Consider the following 12,044-nt stretch of genomic DNA (forward strand, 5'->3'; position numbering starts at 1 on the left):
TAACAGATAAGCATGCCTGTCTGAAGAAACCATAGGCGCGCACACACACACTGTAGTAGACCATTCCATCGTACATAATCGGCACAGGGTTAGGCACTCAGACTATGGTTAGGTAAAGAGGTGTGAGGTGAAATACACAGGCACTTTTCCTTGGTACTGGCAGCATCCAGTCTTAAAAGGTAGTATTAAAAAAAACCTCTTCAATAAATTAATTTCAGTTGCACCTTCCTTAATGGTGTAACCTTTTATAAGCAGCCTAAAAACTTTAAAATTTTTCCTGCCCTGTTTTCCGTGTCCTCTGTCTTTATATGCACCGCTTTTGTGTCTTCAAAACTGTGGAGCAATTGGCAAAGTCCTGAAATGCTCCCTGTCCTGACCCTGCTGTCAGTGGCGATGCCCCATCCAGGGTGGGTAACTGCAGGAAACCATCCTCACACCAGCCTTGTTACCTTTGAATTCCACCAGAAGCCCACTGTTAAAATGATCATTTCACAACTCTGTCCTGCAGGTAATGGCTTCAGTAAGCTGACAGTTTGTTAGAAAAAATCATCTCTTCAGATGGCAGTTTAGAGGCCAGCTGTGAGAAATCCCCTCAAACAGGACTGCTCCCTAACAAATCTGAATCCTATATGCCAGCAATCAAAAGACATTTATTTATATAAAGTTCTGTAAAAAAATAAATTTTAGAACAGCATAGTTTCATAGAGAAAAACATTTTCTACAGAGTTCCAACTGCAAGATTTTTATGTTGTACCATCATTAAATAAGGTAGGACACCATGTGAACTTCATTGCACTAGAAGAAATGCAAAGCATCTTTTTAATATAAAGATATACAGAGCATTCTAGACAACTACAGCTGTGTTACAGCTATGTGTTCTTTTGGATTTGGTCCAAAGAAACCTGAGTCTGTTTCCAGAGAGAATGAAAAAACATTGCACAGACAGCTGATCACTTGTTTTCTTGCTGAAGGACACTGAAAAGATCACTCCCTGCAGCTCACTCTGAGTCTAGTTTCCCCAACTATCAATAGTGCCCTTTCTTGGACTCCGGTCTTAAGTATTCACCTCACAGGCATCACGCTGCTTAGAAGAAAGTTGGTCTGTTGTCAGAGCCAAGTGACTGCTCCCGCTGGATTATCACCTCTTCTGCTCCCAAATTTCAGCCATGTTTAGGTCTAAGTTGTTAAGGCCTTTCAGAGCTTGAAGGTTTCCAGTGTAAAAAGCTACATCTGAAGTAACCAGTCTGCAGTGAAACATAAAACAAGATCAGAATCTGAACCTATCACATCTATCTGCAGTAATCAGAAAAGCAACCAGGGTTTGTTTAGGACTTGGGCACACAATTACAACAATACTTGTTTGAATACCATGCCTGGATTAGATATTTTAAGTATCAGCTCAAAACTCAATGCTACAGAGGTGATTTATTTTACAGGTACATACCATGGTTACTGCTAGGTGTAAAACTAATTATAGGGAAAGGAGATCAAACAACAAGTTCAGAAAAGTCAGCAGGAATTAGGCATCTAAAACGCCTGTTCTCTTGCTGTAATCCCAGGCTTTTCTAGACGTAAATGTAGAATATTAATTATTGCAACATTAACTTCTGTATTCTAGAAGATTAACAGCAAAACAGTTATATTGCTTGTAACAGTTACACAGTTAAAATCCCTCATACATCGTTGAAACATATCAGAGGATGACAGAAATATGATCATGATGTTTCTAGTTAGAAAGCAGCAAGATATAGGAATAAAAATCGTATTTTTGTAGTTTAAAAAAAAAAAATTAACCAGGATTCACAGGCCTGGATTTTTACTGTTATTACAGAAACAAGCAGTTTAAAATAGGATGAAGATCAGGAAAGCGGTTTAAAACCAGGTCAATGAAGACTGCTGGAACAGCAGCAAATGAAATCCAGCATTTGATGTTTCCCTTTTCAAAAGGCCCTGATGACACACTGGGAAAGCTGTGTTCTGAATTAAGTAACTGCTGCCATGAAGGAAACAGGCTTGGGCATCACTGTCTCCAGCTGCTGCTGAGACCCTCCTGAGAGCGAGGATGACTGTGCTGGGAAATGCACCACCAGCATGTCACCAGGAACACCTGCCCCAATCCTCCTATCAAAAAGGGGTCCATTCAGCCCATCCACCCACAAGCACCGAGCAAACCCAAAGGAGCAGGATGAAGAGAGCACAGCACCCACAAGGGTGAAACACTCCCCAACGTGCTCTGGGTGCTGCGGCCCCACTCCAGTGAGCTTGTTGGCTTACAAATGCATTACTAAGTACCAAAGGCAAGTGCATGTTGTCTTGTAATACACCACAAGTACAGAAAACCATTCCAGGCAAACTCACAGAGGATAAGGATGAATAAGCTTAAGCATAAATTGGACAGAAACAAAACCCTTCTTCGTTCCAGCAATTTGAAACATTTATAAACTTCCTTCTCTGGTTTCTTCAACCTAAGACAATGTCTTCTTGCATGTGGGTAGGCTGAGTGAATTTCACCCTTACTACAGTGTAAATAAATACCCCTAGGTCATTAAGAATGATTACAAAACCATTGTTTCAGAGGACAATCCAACTTACAAGGGAATTCAGCCCGCAAGAGGCTGCAGGCTTTCCCAGGAGGTGTGGGACACCAGGTGCAGCCTCTCAGGAGAGGGACCACTGACCTGGTTTGGTGATGGAGGGTTGGGCTGGGGCAGGAAAGGGGAAAAGCTCTGTCAGCATAATCTCTCTTTCAAGTCTAGTTCTGCTGTAAAAACAATTTCTGTATAGAAGCTGCCCATTGCACAGGAGAAATACCACTTTTTCCTATTTTTACTTTGCTAGCAGCATGAGTCATCATCCATGATTCAAAACTGCTTCATGAACCATGCAACTCTTGAAAATTAAACTGTGGCTACTGCTGTCACACAAAAAGAGAAAAAGCAATCCACAAACTGAGGGAACCTACAGCAGGTTTCCAGTGGGACAATGCCGAAATCACAATCTATTACCAGTCTCACTGCATTCCTAGTTACTATGGAAAGGCACAAGTCATGTCCTTTTACTGTAAGAAAGCTCCAAATGGAACACAAAACACAGAGCACGGCTGCATCTGCAATCACAACTTCCTTGCAGAAGACAAAGCCTCCTTATTTAAATTAAGCAGTAAAAAAAAAAAAGTGCCCAAACATACCCATTCAGAGGTCCTCCATCATTGACTACATTTAGGTGGGCCAGCTGCCTCTTCAGGTGAAGTTTGTAGCTTGCGTTAATTCGTAAAAACAACATCTAGAGGAAGCCACAGAACCAGAGTAAGGAACCATTCCCCACACTTGTATCACTGCATACAGTGAGGAAATTGCAAACACCTTAAATCACCAATCTTCGGTTTTGCAATTAATGAGATTTTGCCTTCTGCCAGTCCTTCAGCCTCCTTTCTGGCCATATACAATTCAACACAAAAGACAGTATACAACCTCACTTGTTACGTGTTGCACTAAGAGGACATGTTTGGAGCATGTATTTTAATTCCCTGTTGTCTGAAGCATCTAGCAACTTGTATTAAGGCTAGAAGATAAATCCCTTCCCTGTACTATAACCACTTAAAGTATTTTCTCTAAGAGAAATAACAAAAAACAGTTTGAAAGTACCATTTAATTTAGTGTAGTTTAGAAACTACAACTTAGTGCATTCAGTGACTGTATCAGTCCTTTCTGTCCTTAGATTTACAACTCTGCAGTAGCAATAACTGCAGCAAAATACTGAAAAAGCACATCTGGTACAGTTTGGCCACATAATACATTTAGGGACCTCCAGAAGGCACTAAGTTTGAGCAGCATTACAGAAGAATTCCCTAAAAGGGCAGTACTTGAGCCCCAAAATGTTGCCCTTTGTGTAGAATTTCAGCACTAATTCCTGAATTGAAGATTCACCTCTCTAGACACTAAAATGCAGCTTATAATGCTGGAATCAGCCAGTTCTTTTTGCGTGTCTCATCGTTCTCCCTGCACATCCAAACACTTCAGTTCAGACTGAGCTGTCTGCATGACTGCTGCCAACCTCTTTAATGTGTGGGTTTTACAAAGACTCAATTTTTTTTTTCCCCTCCCAGATAAAAGTAGAAGTCTCTCTCATTACTGAGTTCATGTGCATTTGCAAGGGAGGTGCTACATGAATCTCGAAAATAACATTCACCTGAGTTTGCTCCTCAGGAAGGAGATCATATATAGCTTCATGCATCTTTGCCATTTGCTTGCAGATATTCCTGAAGCATGCTGAAGGAACAGGAGCCTTCACTTCATACTGCAAATAAAAACACAACCAGTTAGTCCTTTCTGCCACCTTCAATTGGTTTATAGAGGAGAATTTCCAACAGCCATCTGAAGCCCTTGATTGCTAATGACATCACAAATCAAAGTTCATTCAGCATATCACAAATCTAAACACTCGCTGGGCATGATCTAGCTCAGCCAAGCATGAGCACAATACAATCTTTTAGCAGTTCTTGCTTCATAAGCAAACAGAAACATTCAAACCACTATGAAATCTGAGGATTTCCCAACTTCATCTACTCGTCTTTGTTAGTTTGAATTGCTTCTCTTTGCTCATTATCTTTTGTTGGTTTCCATTACCCTATGAATTACAGATGCAAAGAGAATAACCACTGTGCCAGCTACACAGAGGCACACACGCTATGTGACCTGCTAGCTGCCCTCTCCTTCAGATTTGTGGGAGTCAATGACAGACACGCAATCCTACCTCTGATGAATACCCCCCTCAAGTACTTAATGAGAGAAAGCTACTTCTCTAAGATCACATATATCCAAATTTCTGAAAAAAGCAGGAAAGGAAAGCATAAAGAAATGGAAGCTTCTGAAAACTCAATATTGGCCATAGAAAACTCCCCAAAACCCCCACAAAAATATGGCAGAAATACCTTGGAAATAAAGTAGGAAACATCCTTTCTCCCTGTAACTGAGATCCAAGAAACAAGACAGTGGAAACCACCAGATGGTTAAGAGATTTGCTACAAAGGGAACAAAATTCTTACATCCCCATCCTGGATAGGGAAGATGAGAATGTGATTTCAGAAGCACTTTGAAAAACTGTCCCAGGAACACTGAAGCCAGCTCTTCAGCTCCTGGTGGTGAGGCTGTGCCAGCACGGGCCTGGGTTAAACACTGGCAGGTCACCTTTGGTCGGCTGACACCTCCCCAAAGGGCCTTGCACAATTCAGTGGAAGAGCTGAATCATTATAACTAAATTCTTTACAAACACATTGGAGGAGACGCTCTCACGCTAGTCTGACTTGTGAAAACCAACAAAGCTTGCCTGAGTGTGAGAGGAAAAAAAAAAGGGGGGGAGGGAGGGGGGCAGTTTTGAGAAAGCATTTATAGAAAAGCCAAACTGATGACCTAATTTTAACCGGTAAAGTAGCAGAAAAATAGTGCTTACTGCTTCCAGGAGCCCTGCTCCCTGCACACCATACAGGATTGTGCCTCAAGACATGAGAGTAGGGCAACAAATGATTTACAATTTACCAGCATGTTGTAAAGCCAAAGGGAACCAGCAAGCTGCAGTGATGGCTCTTGCATGGCTACAGACAAATCAAACTCTTCATCGTGATGGAGAAAAGTAACAGCACCAGAAAGAAACATGAGCTCCAGCCCTGTGAAGTACTGGCCATTTTTATCTCCAGCTAAGGTCAACAGTGTGTAATACCATGAGGGATCAGACAAAAATTTACAGCTCTTCTGAGCAAACGGTCACAAGACAGCAAGCTCCAAGAGAAGCTAAGAACCCACGCTGGATTTTTTTTCTATGAACATTTATCCCTTTTTAAAAAACTACGCCTTTTTCAGTTGTTAATTATAGCCGTGTTAAACACCCCCAGATCCTGTTTTATCTTCCTGCCAGAGTTCACAGACAGATGCTGGGAACTGTCCGTGCTGCTGTGAAACGCCCGCTGAGTGCAGGTCTCACTGCGGGACAGCAGCTCCTGTCCCACGCGGCTCCCTGGGGATGCAAGATTAACTTGCCCACGTTACCCAAGTGCCAGATCAATGTCCCTTCCACTGGACCAAATGGTTTGTCTCCTACAAAGTGTGATTCTAGACTGCACGCTATTTGTTTTTAAAGCATTCTGGACATGCGCCATACAAAACTTGCTTGCTTACTCATTCAGGTTTACCCACTTTAAAGTAAGTGACCACTTTATCCACAACGCCCTGAAATATTTGGACTCTCACAAAAACGTGTAAACCAAAGAACATACTGACACGGCTGCACTGACATGCCTGTTTGCAAATTTCCTGGTTTTATGTTCTTCACAGCCTTCAGTGCCAAGATTTCGTTATTTCAGGAACAAGATGAGCCAAATTATGGGGTATGTTAGGAACAGGGACAAATTAACAAATGGTCTTGTCTCCTTTTCTTCTGCAGTCTGTGGGTTGCACTCATGTGAGCCAGGCACTGTCACTCAAGCCTTTAAGAGCTCTAAGGGACAGGAATATTCTCAGTTTATAACTTGTGCCAGCTCACAAGAGGAGAATGGGCTGTAAAGATGGAAGGACAGTAAGAGATGGATACTTAGCACCTACCATCAAGAACAGAAACTGTGCTACTGGTTTGGTGTGGACTAACTTGTTTACTATCAATAATCTAAATTCTTGCATTTGTCTTTTATTTTCAATACATAAGGGGTAAAGTGACCAAAAAGCCATGTTACTTCAGAGAACAGGTATTTTTGTATGGGGCAAAAAACCCCCCAAAAGTAGCAGACCACTATTTGGATCTTTAGAAAAGGGCATAAATGTTTTTTTAAAAGTGTAAACAAAACAGGGGGCAGGGAATCCTAATTTAAATGCTTTGGGTTCCTTCCCCCGCCCCCCCCCATTTTTGGTAACACTATTTATTAGGGAAAGAAACAGATGAAAAGATAGAGCACAAGATCAAATAAACAACAAAATAACAGAAATGCTGCCTGTTACAGCCACCCCACCACAGCCCCCTTCAGCCTGTCCCCACCTTCTGCTCCACCAGGGACATTCTCAAGAGCTCTGACAAGGAGAGGTTGGCCATAGCCAGTCAATCAAATCAGTCAGTAAAGCACATGAGATCCAAAGCAAAACACTAAGCTTTAAAAGCTCATTAACTTCATCCATCAGACCTGTGGGCCCAGTCCCATTTCAGGGCAGTCTCAGTGTATTCCACCTCAAGATTAGTCAAAGAGAGTGGATTCAGCCCAGGACCGACCTGTTCCCCTGATGAGTGTTAAAAAAAAAAAAAAAAAAAAATCAGCTAAGAGCATTTCACAGGACAAATGTAGCGTTACTATGCAGCAGGAACTGCTAAGCGCAGACCTCTAGCCCCAGCCAGGTCTGCAGCCCAACAGAAGAGCTGGTCCTTCCCCTCCAAAAACTCTTCCTCCTCAGCAGTTTTTTGCTGTTTCCTCAGCTGCAGGAAATTACACACTCCCCACTTCCACAGAGGCACCATGGGGATGAGCAGGAAGCGGGAAGTGGCTCAGCCTGCCTGCAGACAAGAGCTGTCAGTGGATAAAACTGCTAAGGGTAGGAGAGTACTTCAGTTTCCAAACACAGATCATCTGTGCCAGCCAAAACATTCCCGATACAGCTGAAGAGGTAAACAAATAATTTTTTTTCCAAGGGCAAAGGTGAATGACACCCAGGTGGCAAATGTTAACACCAAACATTCACAAGTACAGCACAGAGCTCTGTGTTTATACAGTTTAAAGAAGTTCAAACAATTCCTGATCAGAAAAGTTTAAGATTCTATTTGAAACATCTAGACTGTATACAATGAGGCCTCCAATTGCTATTTAGAGAGTGTGTAATTATTTCCATAAATCATTACCTTTGATAATAGTTTGTCAAATAAGCTATCCATTATGGCAACGAGCTTTGCTGAAATTTCAGCTATATGGTCGTGATAATCCTGTAATGGAAGAAAGCAGGTTTTATTTACTATATAATAACATTCATACTCTTCACAGCACAGTTGAAAAGTAGAACTTTGCGCTTAATTAGGAAACGCCAAAAGAATTACCTTCATAATGTGGTCAAAATGTCTGAGCATGCTAAACTGCTTTGGCTGCAGTCGAGCTTCAAAATGAGCCCTGATAATGGGAATGTAGTGTACAATTAGCTGGAGGCAACGTGAAGAAAGGGCTGTAAGTCCAGAAGCGAGAGAGGGAAAGAAAAATAACTTAATTATTACACAGGAAGAGTCATTTTGTATAGACTGTATCTCCTTCAACATAAATAACAGATCTGACACAATTTAATATTTGTTTCTATTGGGAAACCCCATCCATTGAAGACACCAGGCTAATACCTGGCTATTCACACCCAGCTTCTGTAAGATACGGGATAAGGGACTAATTTTACACAAGGCTTTAAGTGTCTACTTGACATTTTGAGCTCTGAGCACACGCAGACATCAGAGAGATCTCAAAAGACCTGACTCATCAGCTGCCTAACCTCGGCAGCCACATTCTCAAGGCATCACTACTTCTGCAGAAGGTGTACGTATAATAAACACTCTGTCCTGACAGTGCTGAGCTGCCCAGAGCCAGCTCCTGGCAGGATTCCCAGACCTGAGCTTCTCCCAGGTCCATCAGGTCCTGAGATGGCAGCAGGACACACGGTGGTCACTACATTGGCCAATGTGGCGTGTGCTTCTGGAGCAAAGACCTGGCCCAGCTCACTTGTGTCTGCTCCTGTGGCCCCCGGTGGGGAAGCCTTTCAACCCATCTGCCTCAAGTTTTTCCCTTTTAAAAAGGGAAATGCAGACTGGTCATCAGGACACGCTGACACATGAGAACTGCAAGGTCAAACTCCCACTCAACCTATCACCAAAGGCTCTTAATTTCAGGAGGCAGTTTAAAAGTAGGGGTCTCAAGTAGCATGTTAGACTTTTCTGTAGCACGGAACTGGGCACCTAGCTCTCCCCAGCTTTTCAGAGCAGCTGAAGCAGTCCGGGCAGGTAACTTGGGGGCTGGCAATTCAGCTAAACAGCTGTACACTGAAAATGAGGAACTCTAAAGCCCAAATCATAGTTTAGATTCAGCACACAGACACAGAGCCCTAAGTTACCTGATAGCGCCAGGACACTCAGCCACATAAAGACTAATCTTTGACTCAGAGCCACCCACAGGAATAATTTCGCGCATTACTGACACGCGGTTATAACCCGCAGGAACTGTGTGTGGACACGGCGTTACAGAATACAGCACCACAGGGCAGACAGGACAGCACAGCTCAGCAAAATGCACAGGGAGACAGGGGCCTGGCTGCATTCCTCTACTTACATACCTCCCATCTCAAGATCTGAACACTAAGCAGCCCACAAGCATGCCAGCATCACCACTTAAAAAGTAACCGCACCTTCCTGCAGTCAAAAGATTTTTGTGGAAAACTTCCTAGTCTGCATATTTGTTCTGATGTTTCCTTCAAGTGACACAGAGCTTTACGTTTAAAGTGATCCAGTAGACAGCAAAGGAATGTGATGGATTTCAGTACACCCCTTAATCAGACAATTCACTGGCTTTTATACATGTTTTACCCCCTAACCAGCAAGATCTTATCAACCTCTGTGTTCCATGCATGGCACCGCAACACAAACAGAGCTTATATATGTTTAGGTGGGTTTGTATCTTTTTTTTTTTTTTTTTGGACAAGCTTTGACATTTTAAATATGGAAATGCATACCTAGGTTTTTTGTAGTGATTGTTTTCAAACCAACAACTTGCAATGCACCAGCTCCAAGCACTAGTTGGCAACTTCTAGAGTTGAAATACTGTAAGAAAAAGATAGTGAAAATTTATGCTGACTCTTTAACAACTACACATAACCACAGTTTAGAAATACCATCAATAGAATTCCATAAGATTAAGCAGATTATTACAAAATAAAAGAAGGCCAGTACCAGGGTTTCCACATATTCCTTGCTACAGAGGAGTTCAGGACTCCTAACTAATAAGACAAAAGAAACTTTTTCCCCACTCTCTGTATTCACTGGCCCATACTATTTTTTTGACTCAGTTTATGCTAAAGCACTCAAGGCAGTGTTTCAGCAGAGGGAAGCAGAAATATTGTTGTTAAAAAACACAGCTGCTCAGTGACTGAAATTCAGGGACTAATTTCTGCTTCTCTGTGAGACCTTTGGGTGAGGATTCTCTCAGTGTAAAAGTAAAGCAGCAAGTCAGACTTGCTACATTCGGCCTTACTTTGAAAGTTGTGCATAAGAATGGCTTTATACTAGAAACACATAAAATGTACTCCTCAAACCAGAGCCTTGGGTGGAGTGAAGGGTAAGGATCTCACTAATGCTGCTGAGTAGACAAGCACAATATGAGGATGGAAAAGATCAAAAGAATAAGTTTCTGCTCTGGCTCTAGACCTTCTCCACTGCTGATGTTAAGGAAAACTTGAAAGCACTAAAACTCACTGCTGCTGAGGTGACTGAATCTCCGTTTGTAACAGTATAAAATACTGAGATCAAGAAATGACACACAGATTATGTTAAACCATGTTAAAAACCAACTCTGTAAGAATTCCGGCTACAGTAGACAACTCATGACAATCTTCCAAGCTTAGTTCCAGGACAAAAGAAGTTATCATTAAATGCACACAGGCCAGCAAGGTCTCTGGACGGTAAGACAGTTCCTGTTAGCATAGTCTGTCTTATTTTGGAATTCTGCTCCACCACCCAGCCTGAGACACCAGATATTCTAGACTGGCTTGGATGATGCAGTAGAGACAGAGGAGCCATTGCTGCTGTCCCTGATTCCTGCTCTGAATGGAGAGCAGAAGTGCCTGGGCTCATGTCTGAACAGAACCGTCCTGTTGACGCTGGGGTGGAACTTGTGAGACAAAACCTACAGAGAGCTGACCCTTTCTTTTGCACCCAAAGACAGATTCACAAAGAATTGCGATGAGGTTGCCCTTGCAGCTTATGTCTGCAACACAGGGAATTTTCATTCACATAATGCTCCTTTTTCGCAGGGCCACAGTCCTGCTTCATGGGTCTTGCTTCATGATAATGTAAGAATAAACCCAAAATTCCAAGCCCCCTTGAGTAAAAATAGGAAACAATTGTTCTGTCTATTGCCTGGAGTAAGTCACAAGACTCAGGAGCAGAGAGGATATGCTGTGAGCACCGCACACCACTCTGCCAGCGTGGTGTATCCAGGGCCAGAAAAGCAAACCAGACCTAGTGCCGCAACTGAACCTGAGCTACGTGTGGCCCCGACCTGCAAGAAGCATAATCTGCTCTGCTCTCAGACAGCAGTCAGGATCCAAAACTGTCTGACATTCACCATATACAGGACCTTTTCCTGTGCCTCCTGGTGGACTTCAGAAGTAGACCCACTGAACAGACAGATAACATTCTACACAGCCTAAGCTGCTCTGAGCTATTTAGCTCAGGTTAGCACCAACTGATTGACTGCATGGCAGACCATTAAAAACATGCTCTATAAGGGATGATAGGCACTTGTACTCTCCCACTGCCTTTTGTAGATATTACTGTTACCGGATGGCCTGTTGCAGACAAAGAAGCAAGGAAGCAGCATTCCCAAAACATGAAAAGAGCAATACCCCCTCCTTGTGACTGCTTGGAGGAAAGCATTTCTGCATTCTGGCACCATGGTTGCCAACATTCTCTTACCTGCACCAGCTAAATGACTCCAGTAATTACAAACCTGTTTTTCTTTATACACAGGTATAATTTCATTCTGGTTGCAGCCACAGTTCAAAATGGCCTGGAATTTCATTACCTGGGAACACTTTGCAGCTTCCATTACAATAAAGACTAGCTCTCGCTACCCTCAAAATTTGCTAGCTCTGACAGCTGTGAACCAAAAAGCGTAGTGACCTGCAAGGTCACCTTGAGTGGCTGTTGTTTTGTTCAAAATGTAATAAATGAGCTCTTGTTTTCGCTGGCTGCTCTTGTCATCTCTCCAGCTGACGGCACTTTGCTGTCAGACAGGAAATGCAATAATTTAACTGCACGTGACAAGTGAATAT

At 42.6% G+C, this 12,044-nt stretch overlaps 1 protein-coding gene across 1 annotated transcript in view; it reads right to left on the bottom strand.

Annotated features, from left to right (window-relative positions):
• Positions 1 to 19: 19 nt before the first annotated feature.
• Positions 20 to 12,044, bottom strand: part of VPS54 (VPS54 subunit of GARP complex) — a 53,759-nt gene continuing 41,734 nt past the window's right edge. Inside the window, exons 19-24 of the mRNA XM_065630896.1 lie at positions 9,726 to 9,813; positions 8,062 to 8,183; positions 7,870 to 7,950; positions 4,189 to 4,296; positions 3,188 to 3,282; positions 20 to 1,244 (exon numbers count right to left, since the gene is read on the bottom strand). Coding sequence (XP_065486968.1) covers positions 1,139 to 1,244; positions 3,188 to 3,282; positions 4,189 to 4,296; positions 7,870 to 7,950; positions 8,062 to 8,183; positions 9,726 to 9,813 — 600 coding nt within the window. The 3' untranslated portion in view covers positions 20 to 1,138. The remainder of the gene's footprint in view (positions 1,245 to 3,187; positions 3,283 to 4,188; positions 4,297 to 7,869; positions 7,951 to 8,061; positions 8,184 to 9,725; positions 9,814 to 12,044) is intronic.

The sequence above is a fragment of the Caloenas nicobarica genome, chromosome 3 (genome assembly GCF_036013445.1).
Source record: "Caloenas nicobarica isolate bCalNic1 chromosome 3, bCalNic1.hap1, whole genome shotgun sequence".
NCBI classification, from domain to species: domain Eukaryota; kingdom Metazoa; phylum Chordata; class Aves; order Columbiformes; family Columbidae; genus Caloenas; species Caloenas nicobarica.